The 26,856-nt window shown below is 40.3% G+C and overlaps 2 protein-coding genes across 11 annotated transcripts in view; one reads left to right on the plus strand and one right to left on the minus strand.

The window, feature by feature from the left end:
* SLC36A4 (solute carrier family 36 member 4) overlaps nucleotides 1-15,997 on the minus strand; it is a 92,508-nt gene extending 76,511 nt beyond the window's left edge. For 2 of the 6 annotated variants that reach the window (XM_045894601.3, XM_054512177.2), the window contains exon 1: nucleotides 15,819-15,997. In XM_045894601.3, coding sequence (XP_045750557.1) covers nucleotides 15,819-15,870 — 52 coding nt within the window. In that variant the 5' untranslated portion in view covers nucleotides 15,871-15,997. Of the gene's footprint in view, nucleotides 1-6,859; nucleotides 10,781-15,503; nucleotides 15,710-15,818 lie in introns of those variants that run through there. The other 4 variants (XM_064577128.1, XM_045894598.3, XM_045894600.3 and 1 more) reach the window with 4 other exon arrangements.
* Nucleotides 15,998-16,050: 53 nt separating this feature from the next.
* DEUP1 (deuterosome assembly protein 1) overlaps nucleotides 16,051-26,856 on the plus strand; it is a 214,961-nt gene continuing 204,155 nt past the window's right edge. For 4 of the 5 annotated variants that reach the window (XM_064577122.1, XM_064577125.1, XM_064577126.1 and 1 more), the window contains exons 1-2: nucleotides 16,051-16,523; nucleotides 16,617-16,744. The gene's annotated coding sequence lies outside the window, so the exon portion shown is untranslated. The remainder of the gene's footprint in view (nucleotides 16,524-16,616; nucleotides 16,745-26,856) is intronic. The other variant, XM_064577124.1, reaches the window with a different exon arrangement.

Here is a 26,856-nt window from a genome sequence, read left to right on the forward strand (position 1 = left end):
AATCAAGAGTCAGATGCTTAACCACCTGAGCCATCCAGGCACCCCCCCCCCGCAAAATGTATTCTTATATCTAACAATTTTTAGCAAGATGGATGATGACATTAGTCATCACTGTCTGCCTTATTCTAGTAAAATTCACTAAGCTAAAATTTATCGAGATGACTGATATGCATTAGCAAGGTTTGAAGTATAGGATATTTTAAAGAAATGGAAGATTGTTCCATTCAAATACATAAAATAAACCTACAAACCATACAATTGGGGTAACCTAAATTGTTAGGAATGACTGGCATATAATTTTTTAAAACTTTTATTTTGGAATAATTTTAAATTTATATTAAATTTGCAAGAAGAATACAGAAAAACTCCTATGTATCCTTTACAGACTTACTAATTTTTAACATTTTGCCATGTTTGCCTTTTCTCTCTCAAATGTATAGCACTTTTTCTGAACTATGTGAGAGTAGGTTACATGTATTGTACCACTTTACCCTACAGTTGGCATGTACTCTCTAAGAACAAGAAGTTCTTGAATATTCACATCACAGTCAACAAACTCAGTTTAATATTGATGCAATATGTTAATCTACGTTCCATATTCCAATTTCATCAACTGTACCAACAAAGTTCTCTTAGTAATTGTTTTCAGCACAGGATCATGTATTGGATTTAGTTGAGTTATTCTACTGGTGACCTTGCCATTACATCTTTTATGATGCCCTTAATCCTCCTTTTTTTCTTCCTTAATCTTTTACTATCTTGTTTGTCAGATATCCTCTGGGGGCACCTGGGTGACTCAGTTGGTTAAGCATCCAACTCTTGATTTAGGCTCAGGGTCGTGAGATCGAGCCCCACATTGGGCTCCATGCTCAGTAGGGAGTCTGTTTTGAGATTCTCTCTTTCCCTTGGCCCCTCCCCCTCTCTAAAATAAAATAAATAAATCTTTAAAAAAAATGGTATCCTCTGAATTCCACCTATTACCTATACAAAAATTAATGGTCTTATTCTACTTTTGCTATTTATTTATTTATTTCCCAGAAAAACCACACTGCTCCCCCACCCCCCCAGAAATGTCTTTCTTTTATTCTCTCATTTTTTGTTGTTGTTGTTGTATTCTTTCTATTTTGGCAATATATATGATGCTTTACAAGTTGTTATTCCAATCATGTCTCCACCCATGTCTTAGACTTATATCTACAATCAGTATATTAAATGCTTGCTATCAGTCCTCTGCCAAAGTGTTCTCAGTCTTCCCTTGGCTGGAAGAAGTTCATTCTCTTGGGGACTGTGCATCACAATGACATGTAGGACTTGATAAAATACAAATTGATGTACTTCACCCCAAGGCCTCTGATTCAGCAGGCCTGGGGTGGGCCTGAGAATATGCATTTTTAACTTCCTGGGTGATTCTGATGTTGCTGCTTTGGGAACCACACTTTGAGAACCACTGCTCTAGTAGATTCTTGAGCATGGGCTCCTGGGCACAGTACTCCCTAAGTTATCTCATGCTTTAAACTGTTTTTCTATAGCCTTCTACAGCTAGATATAACACCTTTGACTCACACTCTCTATTCTTGAGTTTCTTGAAAATACTGTTCCACTCTTGCCCTGCTATATAAGCTACTCTCGAGAAGTCTGATGCCAAACTAATTTTCTCAACCATTATATACCTTGTCCTTTTTGCTTCAAATCCTGAGGAATTTCTCTTTGACTTTAAGATCTAATGGTTTTACTATGATATGTCTTGGGTTTAAGCATTCTGAGTCAATTTTCCCAGGGACACACTGGGGCTTTTTGATATGTAGATTTACGTTTTCTCTTATTTCTGGAAATTTTTCTTGGATTATAGCTTTGAATATTTGTTTAGTTCAAATATTTTGTTTTTCTTCTTTAGAGATTCCAATTATACGTAAGATCTCCTCTGCCTGTCTTCCATTTCAACCACTTTCTCTTTGATCCTTTTGATGTCTTCCTTTATCTTCTTTGAAACTAAATGAGTCTATTAAATTTTCATTTCAACATGTTCTCCTTTGGACAATTTGTACTTTATTATTTATTTATGATTTTTCCTACTGCTAGGCAGTTCATGGACAGGGATCCTAATTTGAGAGTGGTGCCTTCTGTCGGCATAGTGAAGTTCAGTTTATCTAAGGGATGACATTGACTTACTGGGGTTACAGGGAGTAATTGGTATGTCTCTGGTTCTCTTTCATTTCTGCAGGATATTCAATTCCCTACCCACCCCCCACCCCCTGCCCCTTACTTCCTTCTTTCTCTTCACCTCCAGGTATCAGAGGGACATCTCAACTGCTCCTTTTATCTCCTTCTCCTCCAGAAGCAATGTTTTGCCAAGGCTACTGTGCTTCTACACCTCCTAACCCCCTCTCCTCTTTTCCAGAGTTTCTAAAGACCTTCTTTAGAGAGTCCTGGCAGCAGCAACAGGAACTCTGAAATTTGCCGTTTGTTTTCCTGCTTATAGATAATTTGAGGTTTGTGGTATCTTGGTCTCCTACAAATGCTAAAAGAATAACTTAATGAATGGTTGACTTGTGCTCCTTTTCGAATTCACAGGTTTTGTGGGGAGGACATGTGAAGAGATTAAGATTTAGGTAGCCTCCGTTATCCCTAACTGGAATTCATGACAACAGTTTTTCATAAAAGTAAAGTTATACTTTAAGATATTGGAAGATGCTTTAGCTTCGTAATATATATTTTTGTAATGCATTTTGAAATCAGGCAGTGTGGTCAGCTTTGTTCTTCTTTTTCAAGATTGTTTTAGGTATTTGGAGTCTTTTGTAATTAAAAGAGTATGATATTGGCATCAAGATAGACATACAGACCAATGAAACAGAATAGAGAGCCCAGAGATCAATCCATGCGTATATGGTCAACTGATCTTTGACAAGGCTGTCAGGAATGCACAACTGGGAAAAAGTCTCTTCAACAAATGGTCCTAGGAAAACTGAAATCCACATGCACAATAATGAAAGTCTTCATCTCATGCCATACATGAAAATCAACTCAAAACATATTAAAGACTTGAATGCTTGAAAAAGCTTCAGACGTTGGTTTTGGCAATGATTTCATGGATATGACACCAAAAGCACAGGCAACAAAAGCCAAAATGGGCAAGTGGGACTACATTGAACTAAAAAGCTTCTGCACAACAAAAGAAACAATCAACATAGTGAAAAGCCAACCTACAGAATGGGAGAGAATATTTGCAACTCTATATTTGAAAAAGGGTTAATTTCTAAAATATATAAGAAACTCCTACAACCTAAGAGCAAAAAAACCTAGTGAACCAATTAACAAATTGGCTGAAGATTTAAACAGATATTTCTCCAAAGAAGATATACAAATGGTCAACAGGTTTATGGAAAGATGTTCAATGTCACTAATCATCAGGGAAATGTGAATTAAAACCACAATAAAATATCACTTCACACCTGTTAGGGTAGCCATTATCAAAAAAACAAAAGGCAACAAGTATTGGTGAGGATGTGGCAAGATTGGAACCCTTGTACAGTTAGTGGGAATGCAAAATATTGCAGCTGTGAAGGAAAACAGTATAGGGAGTCCTTAAAAAGTTAAAAACAGAAGTACCATATGACCTAGCAGTCCCACTTCTGAGTATTTACCCAAAAGTATTGAAATCAGGAACTTGAAGAGATGCTAGTACTCCCATGCTCAGTTTAGCGTTATTCATGATAGCCAGCATGTAGAAACAATGTGCACTGACAGATAAATGGATAAAGAAAATAGGATGTATACATGCAGTGGAATATTATCTAGCCTTAAAAAAGAAACTCTGCAATATGCAACAACCTGGATGAAACTTGAAGACATTATGCTAAATGAAATAAGCTAGTCACAGAAGTTCAAATACCACGATTCCACCTATATGAGGAATCTAAAATAGTCAAAGTCATAGAAGCAAAGATTAGTGTGGCGGTTGCCAGTGGTGGGGGGGAGAACAGGGAGTTGCTAATCAACATGTATGAAATTTCAGTTATGCAAGATGAGTAAGTTCCAGAGATCTGACATACAACATTGTGCTTATGGATGATAATACTGTATTGTACACTTAATATCTGTTAAGAGGCTAGATCTCATGATGTGTTCATGCTACAACTTAAAAAACAAGACACTGGAAAAAATGCTTGAATACAGTTTATTCTTAAGTCATTTAAATATTCTTCCTCTAGGGGCACATGGGTGACTCAGTCGGTTAAGTGTCTGACTCTTGATTTGGGCTCAGGTCATGATCTCAGAGTCCTGGGATCGAGCCCCACATCAGGCTCTGCACTCAGCAGCAAGTCTACTTAAGACTCTCTCTCTTCCTTTTCCTCTGCCCCTCCCCCAATCACTACCACATTCTCTCTCTAAAATAAATAAATAAATCTCTTAAAAAATATATTCTTCCTCTAATAATATTACTAATATGTGTAAAGTAAAATCCAATGAATTATCCAAAGTTCCAAATGACTAGAGTCTAAATTAATGAGGATTTTCTATAATTCAAATTCCCCAACTTTGCCCTTGGGTAGTTTTTCTAACCCTTTGATCTGCAGGACATTCTCCACAGACTATTTTGTAGGATTTCCTCATTTCTTTTTCTTCAGTATCAAAAGTGGCTCAGCCTAAACCTGTGCATAGTGAAAATTAAGTGTTTCTCACTATTAGAGAGCTAATACTGGGATATCTACTACATCACATTTATTCTGGTGTCTATTAATATTACAAATTATGTTCATCTTTTGTTTGAACAGATTCTACATCCTTTTCTGTTACACTCTATACAAAGAAAATTGATACTTTATCTTATAAAACCACTGTATTAGTTTGCTAGGGCTGCCATAACAAGGTACAACAAAGTGGGTGGCTTAACAACAGAAATTTATTATCTAACAGTTCTGGAGGCTAGAAGTCCAAAATGAAGATGTTGGTATGGTTGGTTCCTTCTGAGAGCTAGGAGAGAAGGATCAGTTCCAGGCTTTTCTCCTTGGCTTATAGATGGCTGTTCCTAGGGCATTCTCCCCATATGCGTGTCTGTGTCTTTATTTCCCCTTATTATAAGGACACAAGTCATACTGGATTAGTGGCCCACCCGCTCCATTGTGGCCTTATCTTAACTAATTACATCTACAATGATTCTATTGTTAAATAAGGTCACTTAGGGACTGAAGGTTAGGACTTCAATATGAATTTAATCGACAACAATCAACATTTTTTGTTGCATCATCTTTAAACAGAAACGTGTTAATATTTTCATTCCAAAATTTATTCCATTGCCCTTGCTGACTCGAGTTCATTTGCAATTTTATTCATTCAGCTATTCAAATTGTCAGCTATTTGAACTCTCTAATTTCTGTCTGCCAGAGGATGTACAGTATGTTTTCTGCATTACTAAGCACATTATTTAAGTTCTTCATAAAGATAATTATCACTACCAATATATCAAAAACTGAACAATCTGTTATTTGAAGCATACCTCCCAAGAGATCACAGCAGCAATGGGAAGTCTGAAAAAAGTTTTCTCACAACTTAAAAAAATATGAACTCTGAAGGATAAAGTTTACTTTTAATGGCATCCCAAATAATTTATTTTTAATATCCTGTAGTTAAACCTGAATATATAGAAGTGTTAAAATAATCTATAAGTACTAGTTCTACTAGTTCTATAATTCACAGAACCTAGTTTTTATAATAGGATTACAAGGGGGGGGGCGCCTGGGTGGCTCAGTCGTTAAGCATCTGCCTTCCGCTCGGGTCACGATCCCAGGGTCCTGGGATCGAGTCCCCACATCGGGCTCCCTGCTCAGCGGGAGGCCTGCTTCTCCCTCTCCCACTCCCCCTGCTTGTGTTCCTGCTCTCGCTGTCTCTCTCTCTGTCAAATAAATAAATAAAATCTTAAAAAAAAAAAAAAGGATTACAAGGTACACTCAAATTCTCAACTAAAACTTAGCTGGGCTCTCAGTCACTCTTAACAAATTTACACTGAGTAGCAACTGTCTTATTTAATTTTAACAGCGTAATGCCTTATGGTTTAAACTTTTCCCCACTTCTTAAATTCATTATTTCTCAATTTCATGTGGTTTAGGAAACATTAAATATGACTTACATGAAAAATAACTTTTCACATATATTTCTTTGGTCTAAATCCATTTGTCTCACCCCTCGCCTTTAAAACCTTAATAAAAATTTAATAATTCCAGGAAACTTCTCAAACTGTAACAATGAGATTAAAGAGTCAATTTTTTAAAGTTGAAACTATTTGAAATAAAAATAATTCTTAACAATGTTAGGAATTTAAGAAGTATACATTTATAAACTGTTTTTGAATCGACCATTATTTTTTTAAAAAGATTTTATTTATTTATTTGAGAGAAAGAGTACAAGCTGGGGAGAGAGCCAGAGGCAGAGGGAGAAGCAGACTCCCCGCTGAGCAGGGAGCCTAATGTGGGACTCAATCACCAGGACCCTGGGATCATGACCTGAGCCGAAGGCAGATGCTTAACCGAATGAGCCACCCAGGTGCCCCTCGAATCGACCATTAAAGCGTTGTGACACATTATTAGCCAAGTTCTAAGTATACGGCTTAAATGTATTTTTAAAAACTACATTTAAAAAAAATTACTCTCTAAGACTTTCTCTGCGGTTTGGCCTATATTCTTTAGGTAACATTACATACTAAGAAATATATATCTGTTAAATGAAGTAAACTAAGAGTAGGTGAAAAAATCAGGTTTTAGGGCTGATTATATTAGCTTGAATGATACAAAATAGTTACTGAATCTAAAGAATACATTAAAAGACACCTAACTACAAATATCGGGAAAGTGATATACTTACATACCCAAGAAGTTGCATCTTTAAATGGTAAGAGCCCGCTGAAGCCTGGGTTTCTGAGGATGAGATTTATTAATAAATAGAGTCGACCAGTCATTTATAACTTTTAGAAGCTCCAGGTAATACTTAAATATAAAATGAGAAACTGTATTTTTGTTCCAAAGTTTGGCATACAGTATAGCAAAATGCAGTAATATTGTTTTCTTATATTTAACTCTTGAATTCTTTAGGAGAGGTTTTAGCATTGGCATAAGCCACGGGAACAAGTGGGACATTCCAGATTGGAAAATATGCACTTCCTTGATTATCTTTAGAGTTATTTAATGCATATGTATATGGCAAAAGATTAACTGGAAAGCTTGAAAAGATTTTCGGAACAGTGCTAAGGACTCTGGACTTGATCCTATAAGCTGTGAAAGGCCAGAGAAAGAGTTCAAGTTGAAATGATCAGATCTGCATTTGGGTGGTATCACCTCGGCAGCGGTGCAAGGATCAACAGGAAAAACGGCAGCATTGAAGTCAGAGAGACCAGTCAGAACACAGTACAGGCAAGAGACTGGTGAGGGCTTGAGTTAAGTTAATCTGGTTGAAGAGAAAAGAATGGTTATTGAAAGGAGAGAAACAATAAGACTTGTCGACCAACTAGATGTGGAAGATAAAGGAGTAGAGGATGCTTCCTAGGTGACTGTCATGGAGAAAACTGAATGGATGCTGATATCCCTGAGAAAGGAAACACAGGGAGACAGTGTGGTGTGGTCCAGAGCCCCTGATCTCAAATTTAAAAGCCTGGGTTGAATCTCAGTCCTACCAGTACTAGTCCTGCGAATCTAAGCTAGTCTGGTAACTTTAGCTCTGCCATAGGGAATGATTTCTCTTCCCTTAGTGGCCTTTTTCCTCTTGCTTCTGGCCTTCACATATGTTGTTCCCTCCTGAATCATACTCTATTCTCCCATTCCCTGTTCTTCCCTTCCAATTTTGTATAACTACTTTGTCTAACTATTCCTTCCTCATCTTGCAGGCCTCAGTTTAGACACCACTATTTCTCATTAGCTTCCTTAATCTCAAGTCTGGCTTAAGTCTCTCCCCCTGGGTGTCCCCACAGCACCCTACAAACCTCCTGTAATACCCTGTATTGTAATGGCCCATTCTATTCGTCTGCATTCTCCATGAAGTGACAGCAGTGATGTCTGACTTGTCTGCTAGTGTATCCTCAATATTCGGAACATAGTAGATGCTCAACAAATGAAGAAATAAATGCATAAAAGAGAAAGCAGCATGTTAAGGAGGAAATATGAGTTTAATTTTTAAATCATGCAACCTGAAATTATATCCTGAATGAGCAGTTAGAAACAGGGTCTGGAAGTAAGTTGAAAATTTGGGGCTAAATATAAAGATTTGAGAATTATATCAGAATGCAGGTAATAAATAGCTGGGGTCAAAAGGCAGGATGAGGTCACTCAGAGATCGTATGGAGGAGAATAGAGCCGAAAACAGAATAATAGAGATCCACTAACATTTTAAATTCCAGTACAAAGTTGGCAAAAGTAACTGAAAAGGAATGATCAAAGCCTCCACTGAGTTTGGTACAATAGACATCTAAAATTGTAAGCAAGAGATTAAAGTTTTCAAATCAGTCTTGTCAAGAACCGCCATCCCTTCCCGGTGAGCAGTTTCTGGCTCAGGTTCAAGGAAGGCAGCCCCACTCACCATGTCCTTCCCTGGGTTATTGCTTACTGTCCTGTCACTGTTACCTCTCTGATCTCATCTCCTACTACTCTTCCCACTGCTCACTCCTCTGAATGGTCACTCCCTGACAGAGAGGTAGAAGCAGGGAGAATTGTGTTCCTCTTCTCTCCTGGAACCACTCCACTGTAGAAAACAGCAAGATGTGGATATGGAAGCAGTCAGTAGGATGTTTTACACTGAATGTTTGTGTCCCCCTAAAATTCATGCGTGAAAACACTATCCCCCAGTGGGATAGTGTTGGGAGGTAGGGCCCTTGGCATGTAATGGGGGTTAGATAAAGTCCTAAGGTGTCCTTCTAAGAAGAGGACACTTCTTACCATGTGAGGACATAGTAAGAAGATGGCCATCGGTAAACCAGGAAGAGGGCTCTCACCAGGAACTGAATCAGCCGGCATTTGCTCTCGGACGTCCCCCTCCCTCAGAACCATGAGAAAGAAAGGTCTGTGGTTTAAGTCACCCAACTGAAGGTATTTTGTTCTAAAAGCCTGAGCTGAGTGAGACACAGGAGTTGCCTCGCTTGGCACAATAAACTCTGGAGCCTTGCCTTCTGATTTGCTGGAGAAGAGAGTGGTGGCGAGCACCAAGACAGCCTGCACACATGAGCACTGCCGACAGAGCACCCTGCCGGGCCCGTGCGGGTGCATGAGCCCACCACAGCCTCTCAAGAGCCTCTACAAATGGACTGTCATGGCGTCTCCCCAACATCTACTGCCAGGAGCCCGCCATCACAGGAGGTCTGTGCCTTCTGATGGAATGTACTCGTGCAAGACGTTGCCATCCTTTTCAGTTCAGTTCCACAAATTTTACCACCCAAAATATGTCAGGCACTCTGAGATGCTGGGAATAAAGCAATTCCTACAACTAACAGGAATTCTTGCCCTTGTGGAGCTCAAATTCTAGTAAAGGAAAGAGACAATAAGTAAATAGAATAGGGAGCATGCTAGTGTTAAATATTCAGAAGGAAAATAGGGATTGGGAGGGAGAGCCTGTAGTTTTAGTTAGGACAGCCAAATTAGGCCTCATGAAGGAAGAAGGATTTTAAAGAAGACCCGAAGGAGGACGGGGTGGTGAACACTGTGGATATCTGAGGGAAAAGCAATTAGGCTGTGGGAACAAGAAAGGCAAAGGCTCTGAGGACGTAGAGAGCCTGGTGTGTTTAAGTAGGAAGGAGGCCAGAGTAACCAGAGAGGAGAGAACAAAGAGGAGAGTATAGGAGAGGAGATCAGAGGTAACAGAGGACAGATGGTACACCGCTTTGTAGACCATTCTGAATGACAGGAAAGCCACCTACAGCAGTGTTGTACAACAGAAATATAACATGAGCCACAGACATAACTTTTTCTAATATTTACGTTTTTAAAGAGGGAAAAACAATAGGTAAAATTAATTTAATAATACACCTTATGTAACTCAATAGATCCAAAATATTATCATTTCAAAATGCAATCAACATAAAAAATTACTAACCAGACATTTTACATTCTATTTTTCATACTAAGTCTTGGAAATCCAGCATGTATTACACTTACAGCAGATTTTAATTTGTACAAACCACATTTCAAATGCACATGGAGCTAAAGATGATCCCATTGGACAACACAGCAATAGAGAGTTTTGTGCAGAGGAGTGATATGATCTGATTTGTATTTTAACCAGGGCCTGCCTTCTCATGTGTAAAATGAGAGTAACTTCTGCCTCACAGAGGTTTTACGGTAATGAAATGAGATAACATTCAGGAAGCACAGCGCCTAGTCCTTGGCAGGTAGGTCATCAATAAATCCTAGTTTTCTTCCCCTTCCTACACAATGATGATTTTTTTAAAGATTGTTTAATTTATTTGAGAGAGAGAGAGAGAGAGCACACAAGCAGTGGGGAGGGGCAGGGGGAGAGGGAGAAGCAGACTCCCTGCTGAGCATGGAGCCCGACTCGGGGCTGGATCCCACAACCCTGAGATCATGGCTGGAGCCGAAGTCATACGCTTAACTTACTGAACCACCCAAGTGCCTCGAGAGATTTTTTTTTTTAAGATTTATTTATTTTTACTTGAGAGACAGTGCATGCCCGTGGGGGTAAGGGGCAGAGGGAAAGAGAATCTTAAGAAGACTCTGTGCTCAGCACAGAGCCACTGCAGGGCTCAATCTCACGACCCTGAGATCATGACCTGAGCTGAAACTGAGTCAGATGCTTAACCAACTGCGTCACCCAGGCGCCCCCACGATGATATATTAGAAGCAAATTATGCTGCACAGGATTTTAAATGTAAATCTTTGACAATAAATTAGTTAATTTACCACCAATAATTAGTAACTGTGAGCACTTATGAGCTACAAACTGTGCTATAATACTGAGTAGGCAAAATGTGTTATGCCAGCCAGAAGGAAATAGAGACTAGGGGAAGACACAGACACTTAAAAATCTAACATGGCAGAAGCTTTAACAAAGTTAGGAAGGTTTGGAATAAAATCAGAACACTTGTGCAACATAATTAGAAGTTACAAAATACAATTTACATTACACACAAAGTCTATTATTTGTCAACGTCTTGCTGTAATTTTTAGCCAAGTACTGAACTGGCAGTTCTATTTTTTTTTTTTTAAAGATTTTATTTATTTATTTGACAGAACGAGACACAGCGAGAGAGGGAACACAAGCAGGGGGAGTGGGAGAGGGAGAAGCGAACACAAGCAGGGGGAGTGGGAGAGGGAGAAGCAGGCTCCCCGCAGAGCAGGGAGCCCGATGCGGGACTCGATCCCAGGACCCCGGGATCATGACCTGAGCTGAAGGCAGTCGCTTAACCAACTGAGCCACCCAGGCGCCCTGAACTGGCAGTTCTAAAAAGTGCTATGTGATTACTATAGGTAAGAATTAACAATGTTTTATAAGATAAAACACTATTAAGCAATGGGTATCAAACTACCTAAACACAGTTATTTCTATTTACAAATGGAAAAATTATGTATGAATAAGAAACACTAGCTTCATTCAATATTATACACCATATATGATATACCATACATATACATTAATGGTGCATAAAACTGGAACATTCTTATATTAGGCAGTACTTGTATGATCTCCTACACTGCCCAGACAATTGTCTCAACCTCAATCTCCCAACCTAAAATCAACCTAAATTTCTAGTTGTAGTTAGAATTAAAGAAAATCACATTAATTTAGCAATATGTCTTGAAATCTTAAAAATGTTTATCCTTTCACCTAGTAATTCCACTTCTGACAAGCCAGTATATAGAAAAAAGGATTTCTGCACAAAGATGTTGATTGAAACATTATTTATGTTGAAAATTTGGCAACAACCTAAATGTGCAACAATCAGGAAATTGCTAAATTAACTACAGGACCTCCACTTTATAAAGTATTACACTGACACTAAATTATAGTTTTGAAGTCCGACTGAAACAGGGAAAAGTATATCATGCTGAGTGTGAAAAAGCTGGATAATCACAGTATGAATTCAGTGATGTTTTAAAAAGTTAATTTAAAATGGAAGCAAGGAAATATATCAAAAATGGGAATAAGGGGTGCCTGGGTGGCTCAGTCAGTTAGGCACCCAATTCTTGATTTCAGCTCAGATCATGATCTCAGGGTCATGAGAGTGAGCCTGTGTCAGGCTCCACGCTTAGTACCCACTTGACTTGAGAGTTCTCTCCCTCTCCCCCTGCCAGCTTTCTCTCACGCCCTCTCTAAAATAAATAAATATTTTTTTTAAAAAAATGGGAATAAGTTGGGGCGCCTGGGTGGCTCAGTCATTAGGTGTCTGCCTTAGGCTCAGGTCATGATCACAGGGTTCTGGGATGGAGCCCCACATCGGGCTCCCTGCTCAGCGGGAGGCCTGCTTCTCCCTCTCCCACTCCCCCTGCTTGTGTTCCCTCTCTCACTGTGTCTCTGTCAAATAAATAAATAAAATCTTAAAAAAAAAAACGGGAGTAAGTTAACAAGGATAGAGATGTGCAATGGGATCATGAGTACTTTTTACTGTCTTTCTCTGGAAAATGCAAAAAAAAAAAGAAAGTAATAAACTTACTACTTTTATAATAGCAAAATAAAGGAAATCATTTATATTTTGACAGTGGACAAACTAAACAAACTAAAACAAAGTAGAAATAATTCTTTTTTAATACAACATAATGTAGCTATCTAAATCTACAAACTACTATATATGTAAGATGGAAACAGTAACTATCTTATTCATTTCTGAAGTGGTAAAAACATGCACAGCAAGAAGCCTTCCAGAGGTCCCCACTGCCCATGAAATAAAGTGTAGTTCTTAAGCTACACAAATGGCTATTTGTGTAGCTTAAGGAAACCTGTATCTTAATATCTCTACCAGTGTCTTTTACATAGATATCCAATTTTTAAAAAATCCTTTTTAAATTAAATAATATTTGGTCATGTAGAAAATCAGAATATATGTAAATAAGCAATATTTTTGAAATTAAAATTACCTCACCACCCAAAAATAACCACTGGTAACATTTTAGAGTATACACAAATACACTCACCTCCTGTACGTTCTCATTCAGTCCCATGGCTTTAAATACTATCTACATGCTGATGACGTCCAAATTTTTATCTCTAGACCAGACCTCTCACTAACTCTAGAAATAAATCTAATTGCCTACTCAACATCTGTTTGAGTATCCTCACAACATGGCAGCTGGCTTCCCCAAAGTGAGTAATCCAAAAAAGAGAGAGCAAGGCACAATGTCTTTTAGAATCTGGCTTTGAAGTCACACATTATCACTTCCACCATCATCTATCCATTAGAAGCAAGTTATTAAATCCAATCCACATTCCAAGGGAAGAAAATTAAATTATTCCTCTTGAAGAGACAAACATCAAAAAATCTGTAGACATTCTATAAAACCACCATAACATCCGAGTTGATGGCAATTTCATTCTTCCAGATACTCAGGTCCCTGGAGTCATCTTTGCTTCCTGTTTGACTCTCAACTCTTATCCAGTCCATTAGGAAATCATGCTGGTTCTACATTCAAGTATATCCAGAGTCTAACCATTTCCACTCCCACTGCTACAAGCATACTTCTGTGAGGAAGAGGTACATCTCTTTCTTGCATTTCAGAAATACCCATCTGCTTTTACTTCTGCCCCTTACAGTGTAATCCTTTTAGAATTTAAGTCAGATACCTTGCAGCAGGGGGAGAATGGCTCCCCATTCTCTCAGAATAAAAGCCAAAGTCTTTACATGACCTCTAAGACCCTACATAACCTGGCCTCATCACCACTTTGATCATCCCACTTCAGCCATCTTAGCCTTTTTGCTATTTGTCTTTATTCTAGCTATTCTTCCTGCCTGGAATACCTTTCCCCAGATTTCCACTTGACTTGTTCCTTCATTTCTTCCAAGTCTTTACACAAACCTCACTGCTTCCATATGATCCATCCTGACCATTTTATAAAATACTAGAACTGCCCAGCCCCCACCCTGACTTCTGATTTCTCTTACTCTGCCCTTTTTCCCATAGCACTTTTCACTTAACATAATATATAATTAGTCTTTACTGTTTATTGTGTGCTCCCTCTTACTAGAATACAAGCCCCACAAGAATAGGAATTTTGATCTGTATCAGATATATCCCAAGTGCCTAAAACAGTGTCTGGCACATAGGAGAAGCTTGCTGAATATATATTAAATGAACAGACATAACTTTTAAGAAATAATTTGGAAACTTTTCTCAGTTAATAAAAATGTATATGGTAAACATCTTCCCATACTACTTTTAATGGCTATTCAGTACATGACTATATGGCTATATCACAGTTTACCTAAACATTTTCCTTTAACTGGACATTTAGATAGTTACCAGATTTTCTCAACTACAAATAATGTAGTGAACATCTCTTGATGTAAGTGTTACATGACTTACTTCCTTGGGAAATATTTCTAGAAGTAAAATTGCTGGGTCAAAGGATATGTGCATTTTTAAGGACGAATGCATTATACTGCTCTTACCAGCAACCCATGAGAATGCACATTTCTCCACATCCTGAGATGTGTTATTAGTGAATTTAAAACAGTCAGATGAACCTGGGTTCATATCTGGGTTCTGCCATTAATTAACTTAAAATTACTGTAATGGGGATAATAATAGCATCTACCTCACCCAATTGTGTTAAAGATTAAAGGAAACAATGCATATGTAAAGCACTTAGCGTGCTGCTGGACACAGAGTAAACAATCAATAAAATGCTAAGTTTATTTCACCATTATTATGACTTGAAAGAAATTACCTGCAGAGTGCCCTGCCCATTATTACAGGAACGCCAACCTATTAGTCACTATAATGAAATGTGGCTTTAAAGCTCAACTTTTAAAAAATCATTTAATCATTCCGCATCGAATTAAAAATATTCCTAAATATAATGCATATAACTGGGCGGAACAATGACACGACTACCCTGACCCTCGCTTTTGTTTTCCTTTTGACAGCAGGAAACCACAATGTTTTTGCATTCCCAGTCGCCAGGAAGATAAGACCAGATCAGAGGACAGCAGGAAAACAAACTTGGGCAAGCGAGCTAGCTACAGGTATCCGGCGTCCGGGCCGGTCGGCACGTCGCGCTTGTCACTCCGGGGGTGGCACAGGGTAAATGAAGGGTTCACCTGGGACTCGGAATGGGGCTGCGGCGCATGAAAGGCCTCAAGCATCACTAGGGAAAACGGTGAGAATCCCAGAGCAGGCTCTCCTTTTGACGTGCATACACAACGCACCCCAACCCCCAACACGCGCGCGCGCGCACACACACACACACACACTCGCGCGTGCGCTCGCTCCCATTTGATGCCCTTTGTAGGCCCCGCTTGTCGCCGGCCCAGCTCCCTGGTCAGCGGGGTCCTGCGCGGGCGCGGTCCCGAGGTCGCTCACCTCCCGAGCCTCAGCTCACCCCATGTTCCGGGGAGGTTTGCTCGGCTGGGTTTTCAGTTCAAACCCGTGCCAGACCCACGACCCCAAGAGCCTCGACCAGAAACATCCCGTGGCCACAGGAAAGCCACCCGCGACTGTCCGGGTCCGGCGACCAGCCGCTCGGACCCGGATGCGGCCGGGCCACGCGCGTGGGGAGGGGCGGCGGCGGCCCGGCGCCAGCACCCGCCTTCCCCGCCGAGGCCGAGCGCCTGCCCGAAGTCCGGGCGCATCCCGCGGGCACGCGGCCCCGCGCCCCGGCCGGCACGCAGCACCCACCGAGCTCCTCGCGCCCCGCCGCCTCGGCCGCCGCCGGCGCCGCCGCTTCCATCTCTCGGGGGTCTCCAGGACGCCGCCGCCCCGAAGCGCGCTCTCCCGCCGCTGCGTGACCCGCGACAGGCGGAGGCCTTCCCAGACGAGCGCGACCCACGCCCAGCGCCCGCCTCCCGGCCCCGGGCACCCCACCCGCGCGGCGCGGAGCATGCGCAGTGGCGCGGCCCGGCCCGCCGCGGTGCTGGGGCGCCCGGGGACCCCTGGGGTTCGCGGGGCGCTGCGGGCGAGCCGCACCGGGGCAGGAGACCCGAGTGAGGGAAGGCGGGACGGAGGAGGGCGGGATAACCCGAGAGAAGGGGCGCCTTGGGATCACCGGGATGGGAGATTAGAGCTGGCCGCGGACCCAGGCCTGTAGCTCCCTGGAGGACTTTAAAGGTGACCGCGAACTTAAATTTGAGGAGCCCATCTATTTGCGAGGCTTTAGCATTCTGTAAGGCACCTGGGAGAACGCAGAGGAGGAGGGGATTGTCCCCTTTCCGTGTTGGAGTTCTGACTGTTCCTTGGTTATCCATTTTCTGTGCCCCTATTTAGAGAGATACAGGATGCACTCGCATTTAGGATTTAATTTAATCAAATAGTTTCACTTCAAGGAATTTTCAGTGCCCTCCAGAAATACTTGGCATTCACCTCAGGGCTGAAAGAAAATTAAGGGTAAGAATAATTATACTGATGTGGTGTCAAATATTCTTAAACACTATATATATAATCTGTGAAGTAATTCTAATATTTATATCCATTTTACAGATGAGGGAACTAAGCACACAAAGCTAAGTAACTCGCCCAAGGACAGTGAACTAATAAATGGGAAAGATGGAATTCTATCAGCAGCCAGAGCTGGGGCTCTCAACCAAGATACAAAGCTGACCTTTCAGGTGTGTACCAATTAATATTTGATGAATCAATAGATGAAGCAAGTTTTGGTTTGAAAGGAAAATATTTTAACTTTGAAAATGCTTTTTTTTTTTTTTTTTTTCATTTCATAGTTGTTTAAAGTTCGAACATTAGACTTTTTCCATTTCAGTGGGGCCTTTTTGGAAAGTCTTTTTTGAGGGGGGAGTCTAATTTCTAAGACCACTGATGTTAAGTACATAGTGACGGTGTTAAATATTTAAAATTCTGAGATTAAAAAGGCACACAGTTACATAATATCTACATTTTTCCTCCTGTTGCATCCTTTGTAGGTTTTACTAGCTATAATGATGATTTGCCAAAACCATTTGTTTTCCCTCCCATCAACCCCAATCACTCACACATATCAACAAGCAAACCCCAAAGAAAGATTTGATTTGAAATGTCCCTGACAAGTAATATAGATGTAGGGAAGATAGAGAAAGAAGAATTCTATTCTAGATCATAGCTAGAGGAATAGTCCCTAATCTGCATTGATGGAGCACTATGTTAGAGATGAGTGGGAGAGAAAACAAGCATCAGACAGGTAATTGTCCGCAAAACTACCCACTGTAATGAGAATACTTGGGACTGCGTTGTGACAGAGGAGCATTATTCTTTGAGTGTTAAAAGGGATCAAAGCCATTGTCCTCTAATCTCAGAATCAGGAAAGCAGATCTGGCAGTGTGGGGGGGAAAAAAAAAAAAAAAGTCCTGACCTGTAATACAGGCCTGGGCTTTTCTGAAGAATCCTGGGCTGAGGCGGGCAGCTAGACTCGTTGTCTTTGCAGAGTGATATGGAGATAAGGCAAATGATAGAGATGATCCTAAGATTCAAGAAAATTATAGTTTTCATATACCACTACTTGCGAAGATCCTTACTGTCACTCTGCTCCAGGTCTTATAAATTGGAAGGGTTATGGGGAAAAGCTGTATAGGATAGAGACATAAAGAATCTAACCATTTGAATGGCAACCCTGGCAATTCCTTTCTTTCCTTTCCTCACTTTAACTTCCTGGATTATATCCCGATTATTTCCTCCCTTGTAACCATGGCACTTTGTTTTTATCCTTGTTATAAATCTTCTCCCCTGGTATTATAATTGCTTGAGCCTCACGCTCTACTGTGAACCCCTGCAGGAGAGAAGTCATATCTTCTTCTGTGTCTTTGGCTCAGTTAGGGCCTGGCAGAGTGCCCTGCATGTTACTACTCCCTCAAGAATAGGTGTTGAAAGTTGTTGACTCTAGCCTCATAGATACATAAAAGAAAATATTTAGAAATATTTAATGTCTCCGTGCGCCTGGGTGGCTCAGTCGGTTAAGCAACTGCCTTTGGCTCAGGTCATGATCCTGGAGTCCAGGGATTGAGTTCCGCATCGGGCTCCCTGCTAGGCGGGGGGTCTGCTTCTCCCTCTGACCCTCCCCCCCCATGCTCTCTCTCTATCTCATTCTCTCTCTCAAATAAATAAATAAAATCTTCGGGGCGCCTGGGTGGCTCAGTTGGTTAAGCGACTGCCTTCGGCTCAGGTCATGATTCTGGAGTCCCGGGATCGAGTCCCACATCGGGCTCCCTGCTCGGCAGGGAGTCTGCTTCTCCCTCTGACCCTCTTCCCTCTCATGCTCTCTGTCTCTCATTCTCTCTCTCTCAAATAAATAAATAAAATCTTTAAAAAAAAAAAAAGAAGTATTTAATGTCTCCAGACACATTTTATGGAGCCACTTCCATGTGCCAGGGACAGTGCTAGATGCAGGGGCCTCAGTGGCAGACAGCACTGTATAGGCCCCGCCATCCTGGATTCTTCATAGTCTCGCACAGGCGAGTGCAAACGAAAAGAACTAAACGAAATACTAACTGTGTGATTACATTGTTGGAGAAGGAAAGAAGGTGTTACTGAGGAACCTACTCGAGATCGGGGAGGCAGGACAGTCTCCTCTGAGAACATATAAGCTGACGCCTCAAGGTAAGAGGGAGTTAGCTAGGTGTCTGTAGGAAAAAGAGCAGTTCAGGCAGCGAGAACCGCTTTCCCATTTTATAGATGGAGAAGTGGTGTGTTTTTGACATGCTGATTTACACCAGGGGACATCTAGATAGTGGCGTCTATTATACAGCAGTTGGAGTTGTAAAATTTCTTCATGTGTAAAATAATTTTACCAACCTCAGAGAGGTTCAATGAGATAAAGTTTATAAAGCGTTAATACACTGCCTTGTTCACAGAAAGCATCAAATAAACTGAGTGTGTTAGTTAGGAGGGATTTTTTACCGTGGAGAGAGAGGCCAACTCAAACTAGCTTAAGCCAAAAGGAGAATTTAATGAGGATATTGAGATCCCTAGGACAGAGATGTGACTTCGCTCAGGAACAGCGGATCCTGATGCCTCTGAGACCCTTATCTCCTTTTCCACTAATTGCCTTTCTCTGTGCAGCTGCTTGTGCTTCTGTGCTAGTTTTTGCTGCAGAATTCCACTGCTTCTCAGGTTCATCTGGCAGGAAACATGGTTCCTAAGAACTGCCAATTTCTATATCTTATGGTTTAGGTGCCCAGAAAAATACTGGTTGCTTTTTCTCAGTTCTGATTTAAAAGTTTCCCAGAGAAAAATTGTGATTAAATCACCTTGGATCCGGTCCCTACCCCAGACTAATCACGTGAGTGGCAGAGAAAGTCACACATCATGGTAGGTACTGATAGAACCATATGGATGACAGTGTGGAAAGGGGAACAGCTTTCAAAAGGAGAAGATGAGCACACCAAATCCTGGATGTCCACCCTACTTTGATTCCCCTCTATGTAAAATATTACTCATTATGTATCTTAAGGCTATTTTACTCCCTTATGTTTTCAGTGGATATGGAGACAAGCTTCTCACCATCTTTTAAATAATATCTGCTTAAATGACTTCTCTATTCTGTTAAAGAGCTTAGGAAACATGATGACATAAACATGAATAAACATAAAACAAGAATAGAATGCCATACAAAAAGAAATGTTTAGGGAACAGAAAGTAGAACAAAGAGACAAAAAGGAAGGAAAATAGAAAAAATAAGAAAATTAAAGGATCCATCCAGCAGATCTAAGATCTTAATTCAGAAATTTAAGGGCTAACAGGAAGAAGGAAAAAAAGTCAAAGTAATAATACAACAGAAATTCTCAGAGTTGAAGGACATTTGATTAGAAGAATCCACTGAATGACCAATGCAACAGATGAAAACACAACTATGCCAAGACATACCATCATAAAATTTTAGACCACTGAGAATAATAGGAATATCCTAAAATCTTCCTGAAATGAAAAAAATAAAAGGGAGGGGGCTCACATTCAATTCCATACTAAAATTCAGTAGCAACATCAGAAGCTAGAGGATAATGGAGCATTGCATTACAACTTCTGAAGGAAAACATGTCCAGCTTAGAATTCTGTATCTAGCCAAACTGTCAGTCAAGTGAAAGGGCTTTTTCTTTTTTAAATTTAATATTTATTTTTATTGTGTATTTAAAAAATCAAATAAGACTTATAACAAGAAACAAGTTCTGTCCCCCTTTTCAAGTGGCAACCACTTTGAACTTTTTTGGTAGTTTCATTTGGTATTTATCTCCGTATTTCTAAATAAAATACTTATAGCACTATTAATTTTTCAGTTTTAGAAACTATGGTCTCTCAAATATGAAAGTGAGAACTTAGTCTTTTACATCAACTTCGTACAGAATATTTCTCCCCACTCCAGCTGCATCTTCAGAGTCATAACACATTCTCCATTAAAGTCATATATTTTTTTTTTAGTATTATGGCTCGCATGTGCTTTTCACTGCCAAGGAAAATGATGCACTATACCTATATTTCTTTTATCAATGTTTTGTTTTGTTTTTGTTTCTGTGGAGTATCCCTTCCTGGTAACTTCTGTCCTCCTGCTCCAATTTGGACTAAGTGCTCTCCTCAGCCTTCAGTACAACTGTGATACTGGAACTTCCCTTTGGCATCCTCTCAGGATTCCTCTCTCCTGGGTTAAATCCCTGGTTTCTTGGATCCCAAGTCTCCTTATTTCTAGGTTTACTCCTTAATTTTGATAGAGCATTCCTCTACAGCTTTCTAAGGAAAGGAACATGAGAAATAAACAAAACTCTTTGTATAGAGCTTAAACAAAGCTCTTTTGAGATCCCATATATCTTAAAACTGGTCCCTGCCAGTTACTAATTTTTATTAAGTCAAGTATCCCAAAAGTCATCTATAATGTGAAGTGTATTATCTCTATATTCCTATGTTTTTCCCATGTGTAGTTGGGTTTTCTTTTTAAAGATTTTATTTATTTATTTTAGAGAGAGAGAGAAAGAAAGAGCAAGGGGAGGAGCAGAGGGAGAGGGACAAACAGACTCTGTGCTGAGCATGGAGCCCAACTCAGGGCTGGATCCCATGACGCTGAAATCATGACCTGAGCTGAAACCAAGAGTCAGATGCTTAACCAACTGAGCCACCCAGGCGCCCCTTTCTGTAGTTGTATTTAAGGCCAATCAGCCATATGACTAGAGGGACAACAGTTGCAGAACTTAAATTTTTAATGACTGGGAAAGACTGAATGAAGCAGATTTTCTAAAAAGTCCTTTGAAGTTTTATAGTCAAAATAAGAAGGAACCTTCTCATTAAGGATTCCTGACCCACAAGAAACAGGTTTAAAACATATTAATTTACCCAACCACCACTCCATCCCTCTTTAAAATTATTTATGTGCAGAATTTCATCACCAATCATAAATTATAAGTCTTTTTTTTTCATTTGGAATAGGAAAAGCTAAATTCTCCACACAGTGTGGCTTTTATTAAAAGCATGGATGGGTGGGGCGCCTGGGTGGCTCAGTTGCTTGGGCGACTGCCTTCGGCTCAGGTCATGATCCTGGAGTCCCGGGATCGAGTCCCGCATCGGGCTCCCTGCTCGGCAGGGGGTCTGCTTCTCCCTCTGACCGTCTTCCCTCTGACCCTCTTCCCTCTCGTGCTATCTCTCATTCTCTCTCTCAAATAAATAAATAAATCTTTAAAAAAAATAAAAAAATAAAATAAAAAAAATAAAAGCATGGATGGGGTGCCTGAGTGGCTCAGTCCATGAAGCATCTGCCTTCGGCTCAGGTCATGATCCCAGGGTCCTTTGATTGAGCCCCATATCGAGCCCCACATCAATTCCCGCATTGGGCTCCCTGCTCAGCAGGGAGTCTGCTTCTCCCTCTGCCTACCACTCCCCCTGCTTGTGCTCAATCTCTCTCTGTCTCAAATAAATAAATAAAATATTTTTTAAAAAGCGTTGAATTGAAATGCTATTTGTTTCACTAACTGACCTGAGGAAGGCTCCTAGAGAAGAGAAACACTCCAGAGAAAAAGGAAGCTCAAATTGAAGAACTGGTTGACAGAATTATATTTATTCCCAGACTTCCCCAGTAATTTGGAGCAATGCTGTTAAACTTGTACTTGCAACATGTACCACTAAGCATACAAAACAGTGTTAGTGGAAAAAATCCTCTTGACAATAAGCAGACTGAAACATATTTATGAAATGTTTAGAAAATTTATACTTATAAACTTTGAATATTTCAAAAAAAAAAAAACTCTGGAATTATCTGCTCCCTAACCCCCAAAGATGGAACTAGAATTTAAAACCTGGTGTGTGTATTCTTTCCTGTATTGCAGTGATTATAATAACTATCTATGTGGCAGGCAAAATACTACATACCTGATAATGTTCTCCATTGCCTTCCATTTTACCCTCCAGATCTACTTTCCTTTCTTTTCCATTTCGCTCTGGGCTCTGGAAAACTACCCTGTACAGAATGCTTCAGTGGGCTTCCTGAGCTCTGGCCTCTGATTAGGTTTGGGGATTGGATGTAGAGGAAGGAGATCAGAAGAGGTTAAATTGGTAAGAAATTCATTCCTCTGGTGCCCTCCTTACTGAGTCACTACAAGTTGGCTGCATCCCTCTATGACAGCCACAGCTTCCGTCCAGCAGCCCTCCCTAGGGTTCCTGTAAACACTCCTTCCCATTGCCTGTCTGGGCCTAGAGGCAGGAATACTTCTCCCCAATGCCTGCTCGAGGGCACTGCATCATCCCTGTTGATTTTCTTAAAAATCTGCCTGTAAGTTCCTCTACTTGGCCCCCCTCAATTAACAATTTGTGTGCCATTTCCTAGAGAGACCCTTATAAATGCACGTACATCATCTTGTTTATTTCTCTTAAAAAAAAACAAAAAACGTCAAGTACTATCTTCATTTCACAAATGAAGAAATCTCAATTAAGAGAATTTAAGCGAGTTGCTAAAGATCCAATGACACTGTGTCCAGAAACATTTAATCAGGCAATGGGAAATCACATTCCCACCCCAGATAGTTCTCCAATCTTAGAATCCTATGGGCTTTCATTAGCACCTCAATAACTTTTGTTGGGGATAGTTATTTATACAGGTTAATAGTTGTAAGTCAGGAGGACAGCAGTTACTGAAGCAGCTGTTGTCTTGATTTTGGCCAAAGACTAAGGCCTCCGACCAAAAAAATAAACCATGCTGAATGAACAGGTACATGGGCACCGACAGAGGGGCCCCTGTCTTATGTCACCTCACCCTGTGTAGCCATCTTTCATCTCCAGCCCAGTCCATTTTCTTCAGGGCTGATTGGGAACAGAAGTTTTAGTAATCCTTCTCCCCCTCATCTTCCCTTCCCCTACTCCAGTCCCAGGAAGGCCCTACTGAGGATATACTTCCTAGGGCTGGGCCATCAGATTGTAAGTTATCTGGGAAAAATTATCCATTGAGACTCCATTTTTCTGCCATTTGGCAGTGAGGCAGGGATGAGGGTTAAAAACAGAGTAAAATGATAAGAGCAGAATAAGTTTAGTTCAGGTTGGTCCCCTTCACTAGATTCTTGTTCCTCACCTCTTCTTATTAGTCATACAGAAAAGAGAAGGAGATAATTTTCACATCACAGTGGTCTAGTTAATTTTGTTAATAGTAGTAATAGTAATCAATACAATAACAAGAAAATCTAACTTTCATTAAGCCAGTTCCCATGCTAAATGCAGTGCAGAATTACCTCATTTCTCCTCCACAACAACCCTGTGAGGTAGGTGTTCTATTACTTCATTTTTTAAAAAAGATTTTATTTATTTATCTGAAAGAGAGAGTGAGCATGAGCAGTGGGGAGAGGCAGAGGGAGAAGCAGACTCCCGCTGAGCAGGGAGCCTGACATGGGACTCAATCCCAGGACCCCAATATCATGACCTGAGCCGAAGGCAGACGCTTAACCGGTTAGACTGAGCTACCCGGGTACCCCTACTTCATCTTTTAGTCAAGAAAACAGGCTTAGATAGACTAGGAAACTTGCCTGAAGTCCAACAGCTGGTAGTCAAGTTCACTTATGACTCTTGGATATACGCTCTACACCACTCGGTCTCACAACGGCTTGACCTGAGCTCCTGAGCTGGCAGGGTGTGGCTGCCATTGTGCACTGCTGACCACTGGCTGGTGGTGTGATTTAGTCATGAGAGCATTGCACATATCTGCCTATCCATTCTCCCCATATAGCTAATCAAAGATAAGGAAAATCATCATGAAATCAGGTAATTGAGCTTCTTTGTTGGGCCTTAACTCTGCCATAAATGTCACTACCAACATATTTAACATTGTCCTCTGAAAATATTACTCTTTGAAGGGCAATAGAAAAAAAGTGACTTATGGCTAGTGCTAAGAAGCACACTGTATTTTCCCACGTTATTTATTCCTCTTGTTATTTAACATCAGCGGTAAAAAAGGCTTTAAAGCTTGTGCTTAAATAAATCCCAAGTGTACTTCTACAGTCCCAAAAGTAAAAGAGTGCTTTCAAAAATTAGCTTCTTTCCATTATAAGTATTATGTATTGGTGAGACATTAACCTACATGGAAATTATTTAACTTGACGTCTTCTAATGAAACTATTGTCACGCCGAGTATAAAAGCTAGTTTTCTCTGGACACTAAGAATTCATGATCCTCACATATAAGTTTAACTTGATAAGTCTTCTCTGTTTTAGGCTTTTAACATCAAGGTTGGTTTGGGATTTAATCTGACAGGCTGTACCTGTTGACTTTTGTATAGCCTGCTTTTCGTCATAGTTGAAAGAGAATGTGTGAAAGACTTACTTATGCTAAGTATGTCACCTGAGACACAGGTCATGCATGAGGAATCCCAGAATTCCTGCTACCTGGAACCCTTTCCACAGTGATTTAAGGAACTTGCTCACAACTGAATGACACTTTTGAGTGATACCAGCCACACTGGGGAGGAATAGAACCATTCCTCATTAAGGAAATCTGGCTAGAGATGCCAATCTCCAGTGGGCCTCTTTAGAGAAAGTAAACACAAGCCGTATAACCTGCTTTCTGGTAATAAACTAAAGTGATGTGGAAGTTAGAATGTTCCACTCAGGAGAAAAGAGAAGTTCCAGCTAGAGGATTGTGTTCCAGCTCATGTGCTGGGAAGTTTTTAAGACAAGAAGTCCTTGGAGAAAGGTATCATTGTAAAAAGAAAATGTCACCTACCTGTTTCCTTTAAGGCCAGGCTGGTAGACAATCACATGATTCTCCATTTATATGGTACTATTCCTGTCAGTTTTGTTTTTCAGTCATAGTAACAGATAATTGTTCATTGTGTGATTTTTCTCTCATGAAAACAGCTAAGCACTTTGACCTGATTTTCTCAATAGACTGCATCCATTTTATAATAAATTAGATCATTGATTGACTACTTAAAGATGGGCCATTACATTAAGTCAGAGAAATGAGAGATTGACCAAGGAAGAGTTCACTTTGCATAATATAAATATTTCCTAATTCATCATCCAGTCAGCTCTTTGGACCTCCATTAGTTGTGTCAAGAGACTATCATCTAATGAGTTTGACCTTACCTTCGCTGGAGATTATTCAAATATGATGCTTTAAGGAAATAAAAAATACAGTTATTTATATCACAACATTTAGAATCTTTTAAATAAAGCTCTAATTTATGTATTTATTTTCATCCTAATTACCAAAACTTGACTCTGAAATATGGAGCTCCATGGGTAAAATTTACTTGGCCTCATATCTTCTGAACTTGGATGAGTACAGTAGGGATGGAGACAGAGTGAACTTTCCATTCATGGGGTGGGGGGGCTGGTTTTCCACCCAGAAGAGGGTGTTTTCTGGAGTTGACCATAAATGACAGCCTCATGCTGCACTAAATAGTGTCACTCAATTGCTATGGATGTTCCACAGCTTGATGTCTTTGCGTGTGTCCTGGAATAAATCAAGCCTCTAGCCAAAATTGGGCTGAATTCCAGATTGTTTAACTAAGTGATCAAAGAATTCCAAAAAAAAAAAATGGCTGCCCTCCTATATCTTGGGGTCCAAACCAATAAAAGAGCATATTGTTAACTGCTGCTACTCACAGGGATTGGCTCCTTCCTTGCAGGACTCTTGAAACCCCTTTAACTGTGTTTATAATGATTTGTTTCTGAAACATCTATCATCCTTGTAGCTATCTTCTGCTACTGTTGAGAAAGAAATAGAAACCAGGAAATGGGGTGCTTTACAACAGAACTGTCCACCATGTCTAGAGTAACATACAACCATATCCTTATGCCTTAAGTGAATGTTCCTCAAGCAAATAGCTATCCCCATGCCCCCCTTTTCTCTCTCCTTTCAGGGCTTGGTGTTTTTGGCATTTCTGCTCTAACAGAGACTATTCAGTGTCTCTTTCCTTCTTTTATTGAAATACAACTTTTAGCTGTACACATGATAGCCTAGTCATCTCTGCTATCTGATTAGACTCTGATCAATGAGATAAGATCAAAGAATATGTGCAATATATGAGTCTTACCCTTGTAACCATGGAAATAAATGCAACACTCTAGGCATGGTAAGTCAACAGAACAGAAGGAACCTGGGCCCTTGATGATTTCCTAGAGTAAAGCTGGTCATACCATCTTGGACTTTTATATGAGAGAGAAATCTTATTTAAGTCATTGTATTTTGGATCTCTGTCACACACAGCTAATGAATACAAGCTTTCATTCAGGTGACTACAAGATTTAGGCTAAATCATATGAAGGAAAGATTA

This window comes from Mirounga angustirostris, unplaced genomic scaffold (assembly GCF_029215605.1).
Source record: "Mirounga angustirostris isolate CCGP_5_RB_7025 unplaced genomic scaffold, mMirAng1.0.hap1 SCAF_13, whole genome shotgun sequence".
Lineage (NCBI taxonomy): Eukaryota > Metazoa > Chordata > Mammalia > Carnivora > Phocidae > Mirounga > Mirounga angustirostris.